This window comes from Leptinotarsa decemlineata, unplaced genomic scaffold (assembly GCF_025532065.1).
Source record: "Leptinotarsa decemlineata unplaced genomic scaffold, Ldec_3_MD MMD2_tig00001621_RagTag_RagTag, whole genome shotgun sequence".
Classification (NCBI taxonomy): domain Eukaryota; kingdom Metazoa; phylum Arthropoda; class Insecta; order Coleoptera; family Chrysomelidae; genus Leptinotarsa; species Leptinotarsa decemlineata.
In genome coordinates this window covers 2,882,040-2,907,238 of record NW_027412566.1, presented here as the reverse complement: position 1 = coordinate 2,907,238, position 25,199 = coordinate 2,882,040, and the positions used below count along the sequence as shown (strand labels likewise).

The following is a 25,199-nucleotide window of genomic DNA, read 5'->3' as shown; positions in this document are numbered from 1 at the left end:
GACCCAATGATCACTTACCCCACGGCGTGGTGGGAAGTGGTCATTGGTTGATAATGCTGGCGCGCCCTCCCGAATGTTTTGGGGCTTCGAGGGATAGGGCCTGAACAGCGCACACTAGGATAATAATAATAATGAAAAAGCAAAAAAGGACGATTCAGGGACTACAGAGAGGGTGTGCAGCTCGTAGATGGAAGCATCCTACACCATTTGGATGCCGGACAGACGTATACTTACCTCGGGGTGGAACAACGCCACTCACAAAGGGTAACAGCAGTGAAAAACTCTCTCCGCGGCGAGCTTCAGCATAAACTTCGACAGATCTGGTCATCGGAACTGTCGGGGAAGAACAAAGTAGCTGCAACAAATATGCTTGCCGTTCCAATCTTACTCTACACGTTTGGAGTAGTGAAGTGGACTCGTGAAGAGCTGTATCAACTCGACGTAAAGACCCGAAAAATGATGCATCTCTATAGGAGTTTGCATCCCAAATCGTACGTTCTGCGGTTGTACTTCCCCGACAACAGGGAGGCAGTGGACTTTTGAGTTTGGAGTGTTTACATGACAGACTGGCACTGGATATAGCCTGTAAAGTCGTCAGGAGTTCGGATCCCCTTCTATGCACGGTCCGTGACCATGAGAGAGCAGGAATTGGAGCATTTCTCTTTAGAGCAGCTGCTCGAGCAGCTGATGAACTCGGTTTAGTTTTCGGCACTGAACGAGGTGACCACAACTCTGTCACCGAGTTGGAACCCGTTCAGCAAACAGCTCAGATAAAAGCTGGAGAGATCACCTCATTTCTGCGGAAACACAAGGATAAACCAATGCATGGGGTCTTCTTCAATAGCATTGAAGACCTTGGCCTATCAAAGCGCCTGATGTTCGATTTCCTCAGATCGAGTGGGCTGAAGTCGGAAACTGACGGGTTCATCATGGCTTGCCAGGAAGGTATCTTCAACACCTTAGTCAACCGCAGTCGCGTGATGGGTATAGAGGTTCCTGACACAAGGTGTCTCGGGTGCCGCGAGGCGCACGAGACCCTAATGCACTTGCTGTCAGCATGTCCAACATAGGCGGTCTCGGCCTATATCCATCTACATAACGCGGCCCTAAGAGTGCTATATTACAATCTACAGCACTCTTAGGGCATTGACGAGACACCGGTGTTGCCCTACGCTCCGGGGAATATTGAATCCGTTGTGGGAAATGAGAAGTGCCGAATTTATTGGAACTATTCGTTCCCCACCCTCAGGCTCATACAAGCTAATAAGCCTGATGTAGTCCTTCTCGACCACCAGACCAAAACGATATTTGTCGTGGAGTTTTCTGCTCCTGGCGAGACTAATATCGTCCAAAAAGAGGAGGAGAAACGGATAAAATATCGAGATTTTCTCTTCGAACTCCGCAGACTCTATCCAGACCACTCTGTCAAGATGGTTGTTCTGATTAATGGAGTCCTTGTTGGAATGATGCCCTTTCTACTCTCGAATCTTAAAATCATACCGGGCTGCCGCACTAAGGCAGAAATCTTAGCAGGACAGATGCAGAAGGCTGTCATTCTTGGCTCACAGTTTCATAATGCCATTACTGTCATAAATGTATCTGTTGTGAATGTGTAGTTCAAGTGAATTATATTTAGTATTTGTTTTTGTAATGTTATGTTTCCTTCGTTCGTAATTATTTGTTGTATAAAAGTTGCTACTTCGTTGACGAATACAAATCAAAATGTGAATGTTGTTGGAACTTTTTTGAGACCCTGTATACTGTTCTTGTTAGGAAAAACAAAATATGTTGTTGACTGTCAGAATGAAAGTCAAAAATATAGCTTTCAATTTCCCATTCACAAAATAAAATCCATGCCAGGGCAATTGTACCATATAGTTTGTGAAGTGTAGAGCAGATTTTCTAGAATGTTTTTTTTGTTAGACTCCCAAGTTACGACGAATTATTCAGAATTTGTAATCGCCTCATCGAACTAAGACATCGAATCAACGCAGGAAGGAAAATTATATAAACACTGTGATTACCAACTTCGCTCATTTCCTAATTTCATTTTCATCAGCGTAAATCGTAATTAGACTATCACTCGTTAAAGATTGGTATAATTGAACGGTTGTATGTGGCTAATGATAGTGAAAAACCATTAGCGCGATCAGTCTGAATGAGCTGAAAGAATCTTCTGTTGGAAAGTGAAAGCGCGTAAGTATTATGCGTTGTCGAAAGTCATCGGTTTTCGCCAATTTCTCCAACATACCTTCTCAGATGATTCGTCTTCCACGTGTACGCCTTGTTCAGAGAAATGATTCGAAGATTTCACTGTTGTTAAACCAAGACTTCCCGAATAGTTGAGCGTATGCGCGAACAGTTGTAAATAAATGCGGGTAGGAAGTAAGAAGACGTTTTTGAAAGGTGAGATTAGAAATCAACACAAATCGATGTTATGAAATACATATTTGGCAGGGCTTTCACAATAAGTTTTCATTCTAATTGTATGGAAAACGAGTTTAAGGGTACAGGACCTCGAGATTTAGGATGTGGAATTTTTTCTATATGAGGACATACTGTGCATTCCTTTAAAGTTCCCGCCTTTTATTTTTTGAACGTGTCAACTCAAAAAATTGAAATTTGGGATAATGAAATAAATGCATGAATACTTTATTTTGAAGTGAAATTGACAGATGAAACTTTGGAGATGGCGACTGGGCGAAATCTGGAAAAAAAATTAAATGGAAAGGGGGTTTTGTGACACCTCATCCCGATAAGGTTTGTTAAGGTTTGTTGTGGCGTCACAAAAGTGACGCCACAGTTATTATTGAAAAACAGGAATTAAGTATGAAAGTGAACAAATATATAACGGAAAACGATTTTAGCACGATGAATCACGATCCAACCACAAAATATGAAAGACAAATTAATAGCCTAATAAAATCCAACAAACAGATCTTTAACAACAAAGCATTGAACAGATACACAGTCAACAACCCAAAAGCACCAAAACTCAACCTACAGATAAAGATACATATGGAAAATAAACCTATAAGACCGGTTATCAATTTCACCAAAGCACCTTCATACAAAATTTCAAAAATCATAGCCGACGAACTGAAAAACCAAATCAACAGGAACAACGACCACAGCATCAAAAATTCAGTGGAACTCACAGACAGAATCTCAACGACAAATGTCAGCCCGAACACTAAACTGTTCGACATAACGACATAAAAAACATGTACTCCAACATACCAGTCAACGAAAGTATATGCATTATATCTGAGAAACTAAAACACCAAAACATAGACAAAACCTACATTAACCAAATGGAACACAGTCTAAATACAATATTTAATCAAAATTATTTCGAATCTGAAGGGAAAATTTATAAACAAACGGATGGACTAGCGATGGGATCCCCACTATCTAGCATTATATCCGAAATATACTTGCAAACCATAGATGAGAGAATCTTAACAATAATAAAAACACATGATGAAAAAGGAGAATGGTTCAGATACGTTGACGATGAAGTGTACATATCACAAAACAATGGAATAAGAATAGAACAAATAAAAAAAGAAATTAACGAAATAAATCAAAAACCATGTTTCAGCATTGAGGAAGAACACACCTCAAAACTCAACTACCTGGACATAACCATAGGATATAACCACAACAAAACACAATTTCAAATGGCAATATACAGGAAACCTACACAAACAAGCTCCACCATACCCGCAAGTTCAAACCATCCATCAAAACACAAAATAGCTGCCTATAACGCATTCATATATAGAATATTAAGGATACCACTCAGCAATGAAGCCCGAAACAAAGAACGGAAAGTCATATACCAAATAGCGAACGAAAACGGATACACCCAAAAGACAATAGATAAACTAGAAAACAGAATCAAACAAAAAATACAGAACACGGATCAAGCTACCCCAACAGACAAAACGACACAACGATGGACAGCATTTACGTACGTAGGACACCAAACCAAAAAACTAACAAACGTCTTGAAATCACTGAACATCAACATCACATACAAGCCAAACACGAAGATAATACAAAAAATAAACAACTATGAAAAAGAAGAAGACAAAGGCAAAAACGGGATATACAGTATACAATGCTCGGACTGCAACAAATTATATATCGGCCAAACCAAGAAAAAACTGATCCAAAGGTACAATGAGCACAAAAAGGCATACATAAATCCAATAGTATATAAATCAAACCTCGCAACACACGCCAAACATAATTTCTCCCCACCAGAGAACATAAACTCATAAAACAAGTCAACAAGGGAAACCGCATGGACATTTGGGAAAACTTGAACATCCATGAATTTGACAGTCATAAATCACTTATCGAGGAACAAGTACAAATCAAAACACAACAAGACCTCACATTCAATATATAAAACAAAACCATACACATTCCTAGAGAAGATCTAACACAAAGAAGAGTACCTGATGCAGTACAAATACAGGCAAATTTACCTAAAGTACCTGAATACCTGAGTTGAGACGTTCTGACCGTATAAAGAGGCAGACGACAGGATGACAAGTTCAGTTTGAGGAGTGCCTAGAAGATGACAGTACGACCAGCAGTAGGTCTACATGAGAGGCAAGGGGTAAGGTGTTTTCACCTGAACCTAGAGCACCTCTCCGGAATATTAATCACTATTCCGACTCCCACTGAATCAACTGCCCAGAGTTCATGCCCAGCTGGAATTATATTTGTTTGGTCGTGATACTTAGAAGGTTCAGAAGTAGAAAGCCAAAACCTCCAAAGCATAACTCAAAAAAACCTTTTGCAAGAAAACGACCCAAATATACACTTGTCCATTGTTTTGCAGCTAAATACAAGCCAGCCTTCAAAACCTGCTGGTAGATAGATATTGATGAATGAATAATTTTTTTTAGAAAAATTTAAATTCGCCTTATTTTTTTAATCAGACAGCGTAAACTGTGTAATGTAGGTAAGTAATTTATTTTCTTGTTTTCAGAGCATGTTAATAAAACCCTGTTTTGAAAATTGTGTTTTCTTATTATTTAATCCTTTTATACGTGGAAACTATCCAATTGGAAATATTTTGTTTTGATTATCCAACTGACCTTGTGAAGTTCGCCTGCTAGATCATAACCACAACTTGATTATTAGCGGGCTATAAATAATTCATTCAAAAATTCTAAACCATTCTTTTAAATTGTGACATATCCACCTTTCACTGGAGCCGCAAGCTTTTTGCGACCGACATTGATCTTGCATCTTGTAACTTTGTATTACCGTCCGTAGAGGAGAAAGTTTGTTTGGTATATATCATGTTTCGTTTATTTTCGAGTTGATTATTGCCAAGAATCTGTTTAAAGTCAGTAATTGTATAGTAATTGGAAAGATTTTTGAATATTCCAAATTGGGCGCTGTTGTGAATTAATTTCACATCTAGTATTGAAGTTGAGATTATTTATTGTTTTATATAGTTACCATTATTGTTGTCAGTTTTGTTTTTGATTAAAAAAAGCAAAAAAGTCAAAATAGAATCTTATTTTGCCGAAAATAAGTAGTTTGCCCAAACAGGCGCCCCCGTGGGAGTAAAAGGGTTTCTCCGTACCACTATATTTTCGGAAGCTGAAATTTTGTATGTAGGTTTGTTTTATATTGTAGATGTGCGATAAGGAAAGATTTATGAATATTCCAACTTGCGCACCCCCGTGGGAGTAAAAGGGGCGCGTTCACATATAAAAATTACATTTTCATCACTATTTTTCCGTAGCCCTATATTTTCGGAGGCTGAAATTTTTTTATGTAGGTTTGTTTTATATTGTAGATGTGCGACAAGGAAAGATTTTTGAATATTCCAACTCGGGCACCCCCCGTGGGTGTAAAAGGGGCACGTTTACATATAAAAATTATCTTTTCATCACTGTTTTTCCGTAGCGCTATATTTTCGTATGTAGGTTTGTTTTATCTTCCAGATGTGCAATAAAAAAATTAGTTTTAAATATTCGAGTGAGACGCCAGCCGTGGAGAAAAAGGTCTAGTCCAAAATAATTCTCCAAAATAATCTCCAGAAAATTAATGAGTTTGTTCCAAAATACCCAATTCATTTTGATGTTTTGTGATTTGATATTATTGAATATTAAGTTCTCGTTACAGCACTATATAATTTTGAGTAATTTTTGGGGTAAAAAAAAAATAAAAATTACTTTGCACCAAAAACTTTGAAAATTATTTCACTCTTCAAAAAAATTGACCGTGGTTAACACCATAGTTGACGATTGATATGAGGTTGAAGGTACGTAAAATGAAAAACGCGAAATGTTGCTTAATTTTCCAGGCTTCTGTTAAATTTATTGACTACTTCGAAACTAAAACTCTTACCTCCCCAAGACTGAATTCCGGCATGTTAAAAGAAATCTTTTCCTCAAGATTGCTTCGAATGTAACATTCCCGCCACTGGAAAACGTGTTACGTTGAATTGAAACATTTCAACTTTTGATTTAATTTCCTAACCTTTCCAAAGACGTACTGATACTGCCGAAAATTATTGTTACATATGCCTTTACATTCAACACAAATTCCCGGAAAATCAATAGTCAGCGTGGAATGAAATTCTGCAGTAGAGCTGAGAAACAGGTCCGTAATAGAAAATTTGGAAGGGTTCACCCTCATAGAGAACATAACCTTCCAAAAAATTTCAGAATTAGGATAGAACGTTCTTGAATCCAGGAAAGTTTATATAAAAAATAGTTGGTATAACAATGTACAGAGTCATATAGCATAAAACCCAATGCAAACAAACACAAGTCTTCTACAAAACGTTTATGTTTTAAATCAACCCCATCACAATCTGTAACAGCGAAAGAATTCAACTTGGTCAACTACAAAATACACCTACTATATAATAACAGCAATCAACATACCTTACATTACTTTATAGAATCTCAAAAGAAATTTTGATATTTTTAAAAGTTGCACTACACTTTTTAGCTAAATTGTACTTTATGGGATACTCACGGATTTTCTCGATTTTTCCTGGGATGATACTACATGATGGTAGGAATTCAGAACACTTTTTATTTTTTGTCGGACTCAATTAGTTTTCGAGATATAGCTTGTCAAAGTTTGTATGACGTCATATTTTACCTTTTTTTAGCAATAAACGATTGCAATTCACATATTTTTTTATTTAACACAAATTTTTCCATATCACCTCACCTTTTTCTATCCCTTTTCAATCACTTATTGCAGAGTTTCCGGTAATTAGAATCAAATTCCATAATTTGTCAGGTGCACACAAATCACTTTTTGTAAATTGCATTAAGTTTCACTATTCGAAAATACGTTGCTTTCAGAATTCGGAGGACAGGTTAGATTTGAGAAAAGATAGTTTTTACAAAAATAAATATTCGAAAGAACGTTCCTTTTAGAATTTGAAGGTCAGGTTAGATGTTGAGGATACATAGTTTTTTTTTAATTCTAAAGTAAGGTTAGACTGAGTTAGGTTAGGTTAGGTCGATGTCGAAGCTTGGCAATGCAATAGACCTTATTTATTTTGAGTTATCCCTTCAGCGTCTTCGTTAGGCGTGTATATTGAGCTCCTTCGATATCTACAAAATGAGAACACACTTCATTTATTAACCAGTTCTACCAATGTTGATTCTGTTAAGTTTTCAGTTGGTATGCATGCTAGTGAGAGTTTGAACGCCTCTGCATATCATTCCGTACCATATACAATTTAATAGACGTAAGAATGGTCAGTGTTTTGCATTCTTCACTGATTTTGAGAGACCGAAGTGACTTCGGCCTTTCTTCACATTACTGGCACTTATTATAGTGATGTTATGAAACAGTTTTTATTTGTCTCATGTCTTTCAAGTCAAAATGATATTGTGGAAAGGTTGCTCCAAGGTTTTGACCAAAACAGGTTGATCCAAATAGGTTTTGAAAGATATAGGGGATCCATCTCTTGAGTCGCGATTAATAAACTTATTTCAGCTATTATTGATCATATAGGCATCCTGCGAGTTGATTCATTTTGCATGATATCCAAGATTCATACTTGCAGATTTGAAATTAAGCAAGTGGAAACCGTATCATTTGGTAGAAAATGAACTGCAAGTTTTTCAAGTTACTAACTTGTAAAAAATATGTACCATCCGAAAACAGAATTGAATTTTCTACGAAGCATACGTCAAAAATGCTAAAATGTCTTTTTTGGCATTTTCAGTGACAAATTCATTTTGTTGGTATATTTCGTAGTATCTGATTAATAATTTCAAATGGAATCTGAAGAATTTTACGACTCTTTAGAAGATGACTCGGAATACGATAGTATAGATAACTCAATAGACAAGGAGCAGCAGCACCTGAACCCCCCCACGGACAAATCGGATGATATAATTCCTTTCTACGACAAAGACTTGAGTAGGAGCGAAATAAATTTGAGTAAAAGTTCCTCGAGATGTAGCGCTGTACTGACTGGAAAAAAAACTGCGAATAAGTCACTGAAGAAGACTTCTGAAAACGATGGTAAATTGAAAAGTAACTCCTACTTGAGTATGTTTCTTGCAAAAACTAACGCTGGTGTAGGTGAGTTGAGAAAATCACCTGGCAGATGTGCAATGGAGCGGTTGAATTTAACCTCGAGAAGTTCTGTTGACTCTGATAAATTTGAAGTGAATTCGTTGTACCTAAAATTTGAAGAAACATCAGATTCAAGGTACGTTGTTTTTATTTTTTACATGTTTTTCGTTACCCAGCTGTCGCCACCAACGATAGACAACCCTCAGAAGTCGAAACTTGGGTAAGCTTAGGATGCACGATGTCATACTTTTTGACATGCGATCTTCAGCACGGGCTGCATGATGCCACTTTTCCACCCAGCGATCGATTAATTGCTTGCTTGATTAATTGCTTGCCCTAGCCAACCGACTACCGTCCCATCAAAGCTTTATACTCCACAAAGAGCAAAGTTTTCAACTACAAATTTATTTCTTCACCTTTTAGTCAATGTTTTCTCTTCACCTATTTCTTTTCGCTCTATGTCCCCCCTCTTTCTCATTTGCTCATTATTGATATTTTCAGGATACGTTCATCATTATTTTCCATATATGTCTCACTATACAATATATTATTTGGATTCAGATCTGGACAGGTTAATAATAATACCGTACATTTTTGAGTTTGGAGTGTCTCCATAATAGAATGGTTTTCACAGAAACCTCTAAAGTAATTCGGAGTTCTGATCCCCTTCTCTACATGGTATGCGACCATGAAAACCCATTAACCTGGTTTATTTTCCGGCCTGAAAGAAGAAACCATAATTCTGTCATCGAGTTGGTCGCCTGATGGGTATAGAGCTTCCTGTATTGTCGACATGTCCAGCAAATGCGGTCTTAGCCTATATCCACTGACAAAACGTAGCCCTACGTTTTGTCACTTCTTCGGTATTGAAGAGACACCGGAATTTCCTTATGTTTCAGGGATATTGGTTCCGTTGTGGGAAAATGGGAAGTGTCAAATTTATTAGAACTATTCGTTCCTCACCTTCTGGCTGATAAGTCCTCCTCGGTGAGACGATACTTGTTGTAGAGTTAACGTCTTCGGGTGAGACGGAATTCGTACGAAAAGAGGAGATAAGACTGATGAAATGTCGAAATTGTATCTTCAAACTGCGAAGAGTCTACCCAAACTACTTTGTGGTTTTTCTGATTATTGGAATCCTTGGTGGAATAATACCCTTTCTACTTTCATGATCATACCATCTTGCCGTATCAAAGCAGGAATCTTGGTCGAACAGAAACAGATGGCTGCCATCCTTAGTCTCGGACCCAGTGATCACCCTATGCCCCACATCGTGGGACATGGTCACTGGTTATTGATGTCGGCGCGCCCTCTGTAGTATTAGAGCTTTGGGAATAGGGTTCAATCGGCGTAAATTCAAAAAATAATAATAAAACTAGTTTTGTTAAACTATTGTTTGTTCAACAGTTCACCCACTCATCTCTTTATCTGTTATTATACGTGTGGTTTTATTAGCGATCATCTCATGAGTGACAAGACAGAAAATTCAAATTCAAATGAGAGATGTGGTTCACTGAAAAAAGTCCCTATAGATTTGAACGATAGTTCAAATCTATAGGGCAGATAAACTTTCCGAAGGTATTTTGCTTCACACAATATTTTTTATTTGCAGCTTGGATAACCATTCTACGCTGAGAGAGATTCCCGAATTGGTTCTGTCTATCCGGACTCAGAAATGAAATTGAAAAATGTTCCAGAAAAAAAGTCCGTCAAACCCAAACGAAAATGTAGATCCCCTCAAACTATAACGACAAAAATTCCCGAACTGGGAAAATTGGGTCCAGAAATTCCTACAGATAAGGTACGTGAAATGGTGAATTTATTTACAACTCAATTTAGAATTTGTCAGTTACTTTTTAATATAAGCATGTTGTTCAACTTTTGAGTCTCAGGACTGAGACGTTAAAAATTCTTGTAGATTATAGAAACCAGTACAATATACATTTGTGTAAATTTTCATCTCAAAGTCCCGCATTTGCTCATAGATGCATGAAAAATAGTTTGCTCACCTTTACAAAAAAAATTCCATCAATTCATTGCCAGATTAACGTACTGTAGATAAACGGAATTCATTTTTCAGTTAGAGTTACTGAGACGGAGACAGCAATATGGAAAGCGAGTTAGCCAAACCAATAGAATTAAAATGGTAGAAAAGAAAGCACTGCAAAATCTACAGCAGGAAATCAGAAACTCCCGTATTTGTTTATAAAAAAGTCGAAATACTGATTATGGAAAATTAAATCATCTTATGATAAAGCAGCTCTTTGGTTTGATTTTGTAATATTGATTGAGGGAACCTAAGACAATGGATATTAAATATTTTTTCACTTCTTCATGATACAAAATATAAAATGCCCAGTTTTTAGACCTTCCGTAAAACAAACTCCTAGCGATATCTGGTGGATAAATGAATCATAACGGATGAATAATTTTTCACAGAGAGAACCTAACAGAGATTGATATTATTGTTGTTTTTATCTGGAGGTAGAAATTTCCTATCATTACTGATAATATCATGTCTGAAGTCGATTGTAATATATTCATTAATCATGACACAAAACACAAAATGCGATGATGTTTTAGAGAAGTTATTTAGATTCAAGTTCAAATCGAGAACGCATTGTAGACTTTATTCAAATTGAATATTGAGAAAAGAAATTTCATATGTTTTTATACCACTTGTATTTGTAACCAACGTTACTTCAGTTTCGTTCTATACGGACATTTTCAAACGAAGGAAAGGGCAATTAGACAAATTTCTTGCGCTGTATTAATTATTCAAAAGGCTAAAACATGCATATTAAGTTATAACGCATGCTTTTCTCTGCTATGAAACCCTGTCATGTGGATATATTTAAAGTAGGTATACCTTCATAAAAAATTGCATTGATCTAAAAATATATTTCGAATACACAAAATTTGAAGAGCTCTTGAATAACTGAAATATTTTGAAAAGTAAAAATTGGTGATAAATCTAAATTACATTTCATAAAATAGTTATTGACAATACAGCCAGCTAGTTGTAGACAGTTGAATTATTTACGCAAAAATTGTATGATCATGTTTCAAATGTATTTGACGTTTGAAATTTAGGATCGACGTCACAATTATTGTATGATACATTGACCAGATTGAGCAATCCTATATAAGAAATGTTAAATGCCCTTGACCACTCTAGCTTTAAATTAATTTGATTTGATTTTGACACTTTTGACAAGTGACACTGACGTTTGTTTTAAGGTTAGGCCTATTATGGAAAATAATTACATTATCAATGAAATGTTTGTTAAATAATATGTTTTACAGGAAAACTGCTAACTATACAAAAGTTACTACTGTTGTCAATATTCCTCCATGTTATGAGTAATTTGTTTTTGAATTTCAGCCAGCAAAATTTTGTGTTTACACAAAATTTGTTTATCATGTACAATTATTAATTTACCTGTATTGCATTGGGATAAAATAGTAAAAAATGGCTGATTACGATAAACAGTTTCAAGAAGATTTGGAAAGAGCTCAAGCTCTCAGTTTGGAATCTCTTGCTCTGGAACAATTCAAAAGTAAAAAGATCCAAGAACTGAATAGGTCAGCTACTTCTGTATCTGTTCCGAGTAGACCAAAACTTGCTTCAGGTGAGTGGTATATGTTCTATGCAGACCCACATCCTGAATGTTCAGAAGATACTGAAAGAAATATACCACCGAGTCAAACGTCTTAGATTTTCAATTACTTTCAGTGACAAGAGCAGCGTCAATGAATGAAACAGATTCTGGACAAATCAGATTTGATAGACAGCAGAGCAAATCTAGACCTCGACCAGGTGCTCAGTCGAGTAACGCAACACATTCCCTTCTAGCTCCACCTCCATCTTCACAAAAGAAAAGTAGCTCAGTGGATGATCCACCTGATTTGATTTCTTTTTCTAACCCTGTTCCAGCACCATCCACCGACATAATCGACTTCTGCAAACAGCAAAGGTGAGACACTTTACTATGAACCAGCTGAAGAGTTATTTCAGCCCCAGTTGGATCGAATCTGTGAATGGTTAATTATACATTGATTTAGACAGCTGAATAATGAATAATTATCAGAGAAAATAAGTATCATAGTAAACAAACTCAGTTAACTTGGTGTCAATGTAATGAACTTATTCTGAATCTATTTTATTGAACTCATTCATTAGGGAAAATCTAACCTGCAGCAATAATGTTGGAAATGTCTACAGTAAACTCAGTTGTACATATTTTCTAATGAAACAATTCATCTATTGAATGTACACTTTTCTGTGGTTCAAAAAAGGCAAATATGACCCAGTAAACCTTTTGATCAGAAAATAACGTAGACCATTGGATATTCTTTATAGATTTTCAAATCTGAGGGTACTTTTTTTTCCTCCAGTTACAACAATCAGCAACAACTAGTCGTAACATCAGCACCAATGGCCTCACAGTTCAAATATTGGCCGCAGACATCAATAAGCACCAACATAAACCCAACGTTCTATAGAAATATTTCCCAACCAAATGTGATTCCTACGCCTCTCAGTTATTTCCAGCCTACGGTGCCTAGGATACCGTATTCCATGTCCAGCCCAGTCATTCCAAGGATGCCTTTTCATCGATCAGTTGTACCAGCAGCTGCTGTTAGCAGCCAGGATGTGTATCGGCCTCCTCAAGTGCAGGTATGCTTGAAAGTTTCACAGAAGTTTGATTATAGATAGATGAATAATGATAAAGATAATAATACTTCTATTGCAAATCGTCAGATAGATTTATTCTTCACTATCGAGCCGTTCCGACTCCGCACCGGAGCAATGCTGATACTTATTATACATATGAGTACATATGATTGCTGCTAATTATAAAGTGCTATACGGCAAAGCGCGGCTTCCGACGCGATATTTATAGGCATGCGTCTCCGGCCTCCCGGCCAGTACCGCAGCAACCGCCACGTCCCTGCATTTTAAAACTATATTCATTTAAATTAGATGCTGTAGAGGGCCATATTGATCTATATAAAATGTACAATGTATTTAAGGTACTCAATTGGATAAGGATTAATGCTGTATTGCTTAAATTGCTTCGTAAATAAGCCATTACTTTTCGAGGATAAAAAATGGTTATTGTGGGTTATCCCTAAGGGATAGACATATACCATTGCAGACCTTTTTGAGGTGTACAGTACTGTAGTATATTTTTGATCCACCTTGTTGGGTTTTCAGCCAGCATTTGCAATGTAAGCGCAAAAAAATGTTTTTATTTATGACATCACATTAGAAACCTCTAAAATTATCAGTGTTCAAATCAATTCAATTAAAAATATGCTTTATTGTCTGAAGAATAAATTCTTAACGACAAAGCCTTGTGTGAAATATAAATAACATATAAATGAAATCACAAAAGTAAAATCACTGGAAGTAAGTGATAATATGAACTAAAAAGAGGCATATAAATAACAATAACCTAATATGAACGTTGAGGATGTAAGAACATGGTCAATAAAATGAAATAAATCAGTCATCACTCACTCATCACTGCTTGTTCGAGATATTTTGGCCAAAAACAACACAGTTATCATGCTACAGCCACCGTATTCACCAGATTTACCCCCCTGCAACTTTTTCCTGTTCTCAAGATTGAAGAGATCCATGAAAGTACGGCGTTTTGCGACGATTGTGGAGATAAAAACTTAATCACTGATAGAGTTGAAAGATATTTCAAAAAGTTCATGTCAGAACTACTTCGAGAATTGGAGAAAAAGCTGGCACAAGTGTATTTCACCTGTGCAGTAATTTATATAGAAAAATTACTCCACATAGTTTTCTGTGTGACTCAAGACTTTCTCTTTGAATATTGTCGTATCTATCTGGATAGATACCATAAGATTTGAAATAAATACATTTTAGGAAATGACATTGAAAAGGAGGTTATGTACAGCGCCATCTGTCCGCGAATAGATCAAGCAATAATGCCGATATATCAAGGAGGTTACGTACAGCGCCATCTGTCCGCGAATAGATCAAGCAATAATGCCGATATATCAAGGAGTTACGTACAGCGCCATCTGTCCGCGGATAGATCAAGCAATAATGTCGATAATTCTGTCAAATACAGATCTCGAGCTTGAGAGTAACAAACAAACATACATACATACAGGTGAAGCTAATAATAAAGCATTCAAAATAAAAAGACAAATTTTGAGCAAAATTTACACCAAAAAGAAAAAGTGGTGGTTTGAAGCTAAGAAAAACATTTTTCAACGATTCCTGAAGTGAGAATCGAATCTCTGCTGAAAAACTTGAAATTCTTCGTTAAAGAATGTTCTCACTACTGTGACATACTTTCTAATACTAGCAAATGAACACTGTGTATTTATATATTTGTTTACAATTTTATAGATATCTTTTATCAGTTTCATTTTCTCTATAATGATATCAGGTGAAGAGCACTTTATAAATGACTCGATAGGTTTAATGGTTCTTATCAATGGTATCAATAAAATTTCGGAACTTGTGTAACACAAATATTTCGCCGGTTTCGTTTTTATTTTAGTTGTCCTCAAAAAATGTTCCGCAAAGGAGAAATAGTTTAAAAATTCAATGCATTCTGACTGGCACCTGAACATATTTTTCTTTTCGTACTGGTGATTAAACCGGTGAGATAAAAACGTTGCAAACAACTCAATTATTCAGCAGTGACTATTTCCATGAATTGTTTTCATCCAACACGTGTTTGTCACAAAAAGTATTAAAGAAGTTTGGTGTTGTCATGTGAATGGATTATAAGTTCATTGAAAAGTTTTGTGAATGTACATCTATCAACAATTTAGGTTTTGAATTCAAAGAACTTTGTAGTTGTGAAAAAACCGTGTGTTGTTTCAAATATAGAGATGATTCGGTTGTCAAATATTAGGTTGTTGAACAAATATTGGTAAACAATCGATTTATATGAGTAGTTTTAGATTATATAATAATTTATCAAATTCTTTGAAAAATGTCAGCAAAATAAATCTAAAAAAATATCTTCTGATATGAACTATTATATTATTTTTATCGATATTTTATATATTCCGTAAACTTTCATTTGAGCAAATTAGTTAAACTTTCCTTTGGTTCTTTTCTACAGTTTGTAACAACGAAAACTTAACAGAGCCGTTTTTGAATATAAAAAAAAAAGATTTTTAAAAAAATCTCGGGCACGTCGATGTCTAATTAAAGGGGGACACATTTCAGACTAATCAGATTTTTTGTAGTACGCACCCTCTCGGAGGGGTGCGTCCGACGACCCTCATTTAGATAGGGAAAGTAGGTCGAGTGGCACCTTATTTTAAAGGTCTTTCGAATACCTTTACAACTCTGTTAAAAGAAAATTTTTGTAACGATTAGTTTTCGAGATAATTCGAAGTTGAAATTGCCATGTTAATAATACATTAGACAGACTACTCGGTAAGTTGTATGCCTTTCTTCCAGTTTTCAATAGTACATCGTTCGAGTGTTTTGTTTAAACGGGTCGTGTATTGTTATTTGTTTAAAAATGCCTTACACTACTATAATAATAATAATTCTTTATTTCCGTGTAGACAATATACATTGTATAGGAATAGTCAATAAAAGAAATAAAAATAAAGATAAAAACAGAGTATAAGAAACATACAAGTCGAAACAACACCTTAAAACTAAAATAATACCCTACTTATCTAATCTAAAAAATTCATTCAATGAATAAAAACATTGTTCAATTAGAAAACTCTTTAAATTTCTCTTAAACATCACATAATTATGTTCTTCCCTTAAATGATCGGGCAGTTTGTCGAATATTTTTATTCCAATGTATTCTGGTGCAAATGAAGTTATTCTTAGTCTTGCATATGGCACATGAAATCTATTTTTTGTTCTAGTGTCATAGTGATGAACATTTTTATTCATTTTGAAATGTGTTTTGTTTTTGAATATGTAGCTGCATATTTCAAATATATAAACAGATGTCTGCAAGATTCTCTCCTTGAGACATTCGCAATACACCGTATAATGCGTTTTTGAGCAATGAATACGTTATGAGTCATGGATGACCCACCCCAGAAGCAGACACCATACCTCAGTCTTGAATCAACTTGAGCATAATAAATACTCATTAGTTGAGTGGTAGTTAAAACTGTCCGCAGATTCATAAATAGAAATTTCATTGAATTAAGCTTAGAAATTAGATGCTGGCAATGAGCATTCCAGTTCAAGTTTTCATCAAGAAGAATACCCAGGAATTTAACACTTTTATTCGATTTTGAGTATGTAACATTATCAACACTGAAACTGAAGTCTTCCATCCTATTTAGTCTATTATGAAAACGAATAATATTTGTTTTATCCGAATTAAAAAATAAATCATGATAATTGAAAAATTCTGATATATGTTCAACTGCAGAAGCACATTTGTCTTTCAATATTTCATCATCTGATGCCGAGATGATCATAGAAATGTCGTCGGTATAAGCTGTATAATGAACTTCAGAAACAACAGAGTCTATATTGTTTACATATAAAATAAAAAGGATTTGGCCCAGAATGGACCCTTGAGGTACTCCCATATCTACACTGAAAGGCTCAGAATTTATTCTCTGGATTTCATTTTTGACCGTACACTGGAGAGATACATATTGTCTCCTTCCTTCAAGGAATGAGGACATCCAGCCGAAAGGGTTTCAGTCATTGCTTAATTTTTTGGCAACGACCAAAATGCTAGTAGAACATCAATTTTATTTAACGAGCAAAACCCTGGTAAACACCTAAGCAGAAATCACATTCTGGATTTGGTCACAAAATTCAGGGAGACAGGTTCGGTTTTAAATAAGAAAAGAAATGTTTAGAGAAGGGTAGTGAATGACGATAATGCGATTGAAGTCCCCCTTTAATTAGAAATCGACGTGTCCGAGCTTTTTTTAAAAATCTTACTTTTTATATTCAAAAACGGCTCTGTTAAGTTTTCGTTGTTACACACTGTATATCCTATATCCCTAGTATGTTTCTTGGGAATTGAATTATTATTATTATAAGTTTAAAAAATGAGAGGGTACCTGACTATAGATAGAATTTCATTGTACACAAAACATACCTGGAGTAATGATGTAAGGAATAAATGAAACAAGCAAATGAATTTTTGTAGACCCCACCAGCTCTTCCGCCGAAAAACCAACGTAGACCTCCGCCGCCGTTGGTGATACCAAGAAGAACGTCCATATCTTCGAAAACTTCTTCGTTGCCCGAGAGGAAGCCAGACTCCATTTCACCGAATTTAATTGATTTTGCCCACTCCGACGATAGGGATAGCGTGAGAGTGAGCATTTTACAGGAATTCGACCCTCTTTCCGAGTCATTTTACAGTTCATCAATCGCTCGGGCTATCAGTCCGGACTGTTCAGGTAAGTTAAAAGTAGATTTTCAGCAAACTGATCTACCTAAGTATCAATAAATTTGTTCAAATATTTCTAAATCAAATCTAAAAATATCCATCTCTCCCAACTACCTACACCGTAGGTTCTAGTAAGTGCCTGCCGGAAAACATCTACTTTCCCGGCTGGTACCACGCTGGATATTGAATTATATACGACAGACATTTATGTCTGTCATTAAGTCTCGCGGATGTTTCTCATTCATCCAGCAGCAGGATCATGCTGAAATTGTTAGAGAAGATCACCTGCATATCGGTTTCGAGGTATTACCCCTCGTCAGTGCAGGAAAGATTCGACTGTAACAGCTAAGTTTCTGGGAGTCGATTAATTTCAACCCAACTCGACTGCATGTATGAAACCTTCGACTAGTAACAGCTTCATCTCGTGAACAAAGCTGCGGGGAAGAAATATCCCATGTATCAATTCTTTGATAGAAATCAAAATAATTTTAAAGACTTCATTGAGGAGAGATACATACATACGAAAACCTAATATTCGAAGGATTTTCAAAAACATTTGAAACAAAACACAAAAGTAAAAAAGTCACGTCCGATATTTCTACACAAATGTTAACATTGCTCTCACAATTTTCGTAGGGATCTCTAATTTTCTAAATAGTTTTTTTGAGTTTGAACATTACAAACGAATCTTTTCTATTTATAATAATAGTTTGGATTATTGGGAAAGAAAGTTTTTGGCTTTCTACTACTCCATCTTGATATAAAAAAATGTGGGAATCTTCCAAAGAAAGGAAGGAAGTAATTAATTTGAAAATAAGTAACTCTAGACATGGATGTGTAGAAAGGCCTCCTGAAACAGCTGCTTTCATATAAACATTGAATTACTGACGAGCCCTAAGGCAAGTGTCTTATGGCGAAACATTGATGTATGCCAGTGAGGATGACAGTGTTCCATGTAAGTGCAATTTATTACCATTCATTTAAAGTAGAACTCCTGTGAATGATATCTGAATTTCATTCCATAACGAATGTTTGGAATACAAACTGAGTAGAGAAAAGTATCTTCTGTATAATTCAGTGTCCATGTAAAAGTATTTGTTTCGAAAGAATTTTTTCTTTCGTGTAATTCAATGTTTATATGAAAGTAGCTGTTTCAGGAAGGCTTTCTTCCAGTTTATGTATGAAAGTTGCTTCTTTGCATGATCTACACATCCATGTATAGAGTTACTTATTTTCAAATTGATTACTTCCTTCCTTTCTTTGGAAGATTCCCACATTTTTTTGTATCAAGATGGAGTAGTAGAAAGCCAAAAACTCTTTTTCCCAAAAATTAATCACTCCCAAAAATATAACCCCTTCAATTCAAGTTTGGATTAGTTTTAGATTTCACTCACGAGTATAAATACCTGAATGACATCTTAAACACACAAATTGAATATGGGATGAAGAAAATAACTTTTTTCTAATTTCTACTAAGATTTTTATTTGTTACGACCGGTTTAGGTTCATAAAATCATTCTCAAATGTTGTGTATACATAGGTACACACAAACTAAAAACTATTTTGCAATTTTCCATAAATTGTAGAAATTGAAATGTTCCTACACTGTTTGTCTGATTAAGATGAGCGATAAGCTTTGATTGCTATGAAGGAAGTAGCTTCTCTCAAACTCACGATAGTAAGTAGTCTTATCCGGTTTATGTAATTGTAACTGTGTTTTTAATTTGTCCACAATTTTTCAGTAAGTCCTGAAGAAGGAAATAAACATTTCCAAAAGATTGACACAATACCAAAGAGTTTTTTCTTACTCCGTAGCATCAGCAAAATTGACTGCAACCTCACAAACATAAGTCACACAGTGGTTTCTGTTAGAATAATGTATCGAAATAAAAATATTTCTTATTTGTGTTACTAGTAACGCCATCTCTTGTGCAAAATAGACACTTTATTGTTGATGTATGTATACGTAATGTAATAAAAAGTATTAGTATGTTAGCGACATTCACGTGTTTCTTTACAGTTTCGAAGTTCTTTCTTCAACTGGCTAATCACGACCAACCCAAGGTTTATAAGAAGAAATCAGAATTCTGAGAAAATAAAGGTTCCTCATATAGGAGTCATTGATTTTTCAAAATGAAAAATAATAAAAATTTGTATGGTTTTTCAAGCGTAACAATGACTTTTTATTAACATTCATGTTTTGACTTGATTGTGCTGAAGTTTCATAATGTTTCAATAATACCAAATATTTCTTCTACAATTTTAACTTCTTATATTTAGTGTCCCTCTTATTTTTTCAGTTGATGATGCTATGTCAGTTTGTAACAGCGTGTACGAGGAATATGATCCCTACGACTTTATCTATTCCGGCTCGGGTAATAATAGTGTCTGCGACCCTATTTACGCTACCATAAACAAACCTGATAACACACCCAATTCTCCAGCTCCCCCACGAATGTCTACGATTGACAGGAGGAGTTCGAAAAATTTCAAGGTACATACATTTTCTTTTGAGAAATGATAATTTATGACATCGCCTCTTTTTTCCAGAGAAATCTTCTGAATATCATCGAAGAGGTCGGCAATAGATCAGATAATAAGGATACAGATTTGAAAGCCTTCTATAATATGGTGTACAATTTAAGAAGTAAGTTCCAAAAGTTAAAAAAAATGTCTGAGAACAATTCTCTTGAAGCAGTTCTGTTAAAAAAAAGTAACCTTCCAATTCAAGGTTTCATTTTTACTGGAACCTAACTTATTTTTTTAATAATAATAACCAGAAAGTTGACTTTCATAAAATCATTCGGCAAAATACTATTTTTACAACAGTTGTATACTGATATCTTAGATCCAATTATCAGAGGTCTCCCTTCTTCTCAGTAAGGAAAAAGTTTTTCCAGGAAAAGGACAATCTGCTCTCTTATTCTCCAGTAATCTACTTCCTTTCTGTTGAATTCCTTTCTGAGGTAGAAAAAGATAAAAAAATTGTGTCAGAAGTGGGATTAGCAATTGAAGGTTCCAATAGATTTATGGAAAAGAAAAAAAAGGGTCTTCCTGACTCCGTTCTACAAAAAAAGGTTTTTGTTAAGTATTAATGTACGTGGACTGTACTTCCAGTGATATTAATTCGAAAGTTTTCCTTTTGTATGATTTTGGTAAATAGAGAGGACAAATATATCAAATTGAACCAGACTATGCTTTCTTTTAGAATTTCAGCCACTGGTTTTTTCTTTCACACTCCCAACCGTGAGAAGCGGTCTGAATATTAAAAATGAATACAAAGAAAATTCTTCCGGAAAATTAAATTCAAATAGAGGTATAGACGGAAAACTCTTCGAAAAATTAACTCTAGGGAAAGTTCACTTACAATGTGCCTTTATATTTCAGAACAGTTCCGGTATAACGACCCTGACACCAATATGGGGCTAGTGATAAGTCCCATGGTGAACTACAAGTACAGCGAAGGCCTCAGTATCAAATTACAAGTACATCCGAATTTTGAAGGAGCCAACTTCAATCAGCCGATTAGCTTCACGTGTGATGGTATGTTATTGCATTTTTGAAACTCTTGATCTAATTATTCAAAACATTTCATGTTTATAGAGAAAAATCTCTATTCTCAAATTGATTTAATGTTATTTCAGTGAATTCCAGCGTAGAGCATGTCACTCTCCAGTTAACTTACGGTCTGGATGCTCCCACTTCCACTCAGTACACTCTAAAAGTATGCGGGAGTAATGAGTATTTGGTTCCGACTACCTTTCTCAGCGATTACGAATACGTTCACGACTGTATCAAACTTGATGAGGATGTGGTTCTCATTTTGATTCCGGATTCCAAAAAAGACAAATCTTTCGCAAGAACAGTGAGATATTCCATCTTCGAATGATTTACGTGGTAACATGTGAGTTTTTTTTAGGTACAAGATGATAACGACGAAGAAACGTTGAAGTTTGATAATATCATTCCAAATGACTCGGTTGTCAGACTTACTTTTGAGAAACTGAATATATTGCTAGGTCAGTACTTTTTTATTTATTTATTTATTTATCGGTCAAGTACACTACAGAATTATTATAAAATCCCAAATGGTACATCAAGAAAGTTTCAATTGTTGAAACCAGTCAAGCATTAGAGTTCAGTTATGAACCCAACAAATAAAATCCTTATTATAAACTATTGTAATTGCTTAAAAATAAATAAACCTATTTATTTTTTCAGTCCTATACACCACAAACTAATAATAAAATACCAAATGGAATATAAAAAAAGAAAAAATATTAAAAAGACAAAAATAAGCTTAATGACATTCAACACTAATGAATAGTTAAATTATAAAACAAAAACGTAACTATGTCTCAAGTACATTACAGATTTTTATCGACCTTTTTTTGGGTAATGGTTACCTTCCACAATCTGAAAAAATATAAAAATTATATTTTGGCCTCCGAAACGTAAAAGATAAGTATAATTTCTTAATATTTTTTTGATAGGCAAAATTGTGAAATACGACAAGTTACTGATAAATAAAAGATTTTTCTTTGTGAAAAATACTTTGATTTTTACGCAGTAACTTATCGGGGTAAACTAAAAAGTTTGCCCTTCTACACTTGTATAAAGTTCTCCATTATAATTTTTATATTTTTTCAGATTGTGGAAGGTAACCATTACCCAAAAAAAAGGTCGATAAAAAACTGATTTTTTCCTCCACAAAAAATGACTTTCGTTTAATACATTACAGAATTGTAACAAAGTCCCAAATGTTACATCAATGTGCAAACAAACCCTAAAGTCAAGTTATTACTTCATATCGAATAAAGGTATGCATTTTCATTTGTTAAGTAGTACATTAAGTTCAAATTGAAAAAAAGACATGTACGAATACTAGAATAAGTTATGATTATTAAAAGAAATAATAAACGACTATTCAGAAGTTTAATGAACAATCTCTTGATGAAGTCGTCTAATTGCCATTTTTTTGAATTTTAAGTATGACAAATGAAAAAGATCAAGTTCTGAAAAGTATGTATTGAAATTTTTTTGAAGCCTACAACTTATTTCCATCGAGCCATAGTTAGTGTTGTGGAATCGCAACCCAAATGAAAAAATGCGATTGCTTCTTAAGGATCTTGAGTTAACAGAAAGGCAAAGGTCATCTGAAATAGCTGAACAATTGTAGTGGAAGTATATTATTTTATGAACGAATAGAACCATTGCAAGTTTACGTTTGTCCTCAAGTGATAATAAATCTAATACAGACAGCCTCATTTGCGAGGTAAATCCAAAGTAGGGTAGGCCAAGTTTCCAAATTATATATTTAGAAAAGCGATTTTGCACTTTTTCAAGCCTCTCTTTATGACAAGAATAAAGAGGACACCAAATTACACTATTATATTCTAAAATACTCCAAACCAGTGAAAAGTATAATGTCTTTATAGCATCATATTCTGTAATATGCCGGGTATTCCTTTTGATGAATCCGAGCATTCTGAATGCTTTATTACAGATATTATTGACATGATCAATAAAGCTTAGATCTTTATCGAAAGTAATTCCCAAATCGCATAAGCTTTTTGACAGTTTGAAGAGTTGCATCATTAATGGAGTAGTTTCCAATGACAGGCTGTCTTATTCTATAAAATCTCAACACATTACATTTCTTAATGTTAACTTTTAGACAATTAGTATCACAGTAGGTACAAAAGCTATCTAGGTCATTCTGAATACATTCAATATCATTGATAGATTGCACTGTTTTGAAAAACTTAAGGTCGTCCGCATACAGAGAGATATTACAGTGTTTAAACACTGATTTAACATCATTAATAAAGAGTAGAAATAATATAGGACCAATGTGCGAACCTTGCGGAACCCCTGAAGTCACATGAATTGTTTCTGACACACTGTCAGCTATCCTCACATTCTGCAATCTACCGGAAAGGTAGGATTCAATAAATTTCAAGTATCTGCCCGTTATTCCAAGATTATTAAGTTTTAAAATTAATAGTTCATGACAAACTGAATCGAAGGCTTTAGCAAGGTCCGTGTAGATAACATCAACTTGGAACCCTTGCTCAAGCTTATTTGTGATGAAGTTTTGATAGACAGCCAAATTGGTGGCTGTAGACCTTCCCTTGTAGAATCCATGTTGTTCATCTATTATGACGTGTTTGAAATTATTGAATATTTCATCCGTAATTAAAGATTCAAATACTTTGGGAATACAAGAAATTTTCGAGATACCCCTGTAATTCTGAATATCATTTCTGTTTTCACTTTTGAATACTGGAGAAAGGAAAGATTTTTTCCAAACACCTGGAAAAATCCCTGTATCAAATGATCTTTGAAAAAGTATTTTAAGGGGATGTGATAAACTGTGACAGCAATTCCTTAACAATACTGGCGGAATTCCGTCAGCATAGTATATTTTTATAGGGTAGTAATCACTGAGGATTGTTTTGAAACAAAATTTTAAAAATGCTTGACATTCAAAACTGATTTTTTTCAATAAATTAGTTTTATTCCCTACAGAGTATTAACATTCTTTTCTTCATGAATCAAATAGCGTTTCATCATTTCAATGCTCTCACAAATATTATTTCTCTCATATGGCCAATTTATCAGCTCTTCAAGCTATTTCCATAAAAATAATTGCTTCATTCAACGTCGGCAGTTTCTTTATATGCATGGGCGGCGTGGCATATTTTTTTCTCAAAATTAATTTTATTTCATAAACCTTCACGAATTTTTTTATTAGAAATAAAGAATAATGCCATTAGTCTTTTATTTAGCTGTTCGGATTAACTTCGTATAGACGAAGTTAATGCGAATACGGTTATGTCATCAAAATCAAAGTCCAATTATCCCAACGGAAGAGCCTAGGAGAGCCAAGACCAAAAAAGCACGCCAAGTTCGATCAAATGTCAAGGTTTTGCCCACTGTTTTCTTTGATTACCGTACCGTAGTTACCGTAGTGTATCAGGAGTCCTTGCCACATGGTCGTATGGTCAATAAGGAGTATTATCTTGAAGTTATGCACCTGCTCATTTGTCGTTGCTTGTTCGAAATTTTTTTGACAAAAAAAACGTCTCAGTCATGCCTCGGCCTCTGCATTCACTAGATTTGGTCCCTTGCGACTTTTTCCTGTTCATAAGATTGAAGAGACCCATGAAAGGATAAGTCAAAGTCAAAATATGCTTTATTGTCTGA

At 34.9% G+C, this 25,199-nt stretch overlaps 3 protein-coding genes across 3 annotated transcripts in view; 2 read left to right on the top strand and 1 right to left on the bottom strand.

Annotated features, from left to right (window-relative positions):
* LOC111509546 (very long chain fatty acid elongase 4) overlaps window positions 1-6,514 on the bottom strand; it is a 31,236-nt gene extending 24,722 nt beyond the window's left edge. Inside the window, exon 1 of the mRNA XM_074176176.1 lies at window positions 6,385-6,514. The gene's annotated coding sequence lies outside the window, so the exon portion shown is untranslated. The remainder of the gene's footprint in view (window positions 1-6,384) is intronic.
* A 1,682-nt stretch (window positions 6,515-8,196) lies between these two features.
* LOC111509545 (uncharacterized) lies at window positions 8,197-10,848 on the top strand. Its single transcript, XM_023165309.2, has 3 exons — window positions 8,197-8,725; window positions 10,202-10,390; window positions 10,670-10,848. Exons 1-2 carry the CDS (start codon window positions 8,286-8,288, stop codon window positions 10,266-10,268), a joined length of 507 nt encoding a protein of 168 aa, XP_023021077.2. The 5' UTR covers window positions 8,197-8,285; the 3' UTR covers window positions 10,269-10,390; window positions 10,670-10,848.
* Window positions 10,849-11,974: 1,126 nt separating this feature from the next.
* Window positions 11,975-25,199, top strand: part of Pi3K68D (phosphatidylinositol-4-phosphate 3-kinase catalytic subunit Pi3K68D) — a 60,432-nt gene continuing 47,207 nt past the window's right edge. Inside the window, exons 1-9 of the mRNA XM_074176168.1 lie at window positions 11,975-12,221; window positions 12,326-12,566; window positions 12,988-13,270; window positions 17,745-18,000; window positions 20,291-20,484; window positions 20,541-20,637; window positions 21,378-21,533; window positions 21,635-21,855; window positions 21,910-22,009. Coding sequence (XP_074032269.1) covers window positions 12,062-12,221; window positions 12,326-12,566; window positions 12,988-13,270; window positions 17,745-18,000; window positions 20,291-20,484; window positions 20,541-20,637; window positions 21,378-21,533; window positions 21,635-21,855; window positions 21,910-22,009 — 1,708 coding nt within the window. The 5' untranslated portion in view covers window positions 11,975-12,061. The remainder of the gene's footprint in view (window positions 12,222-12,325; window positions 12,567-12,987; window positions 13,271-17,744; window positions 18,001-20,290; window positions 20,485-20,540; window positions 20,638-21,377; window positions 21,534-21,634; window positions 21,856-21,909; window positions 22,010-25,199) is intronic.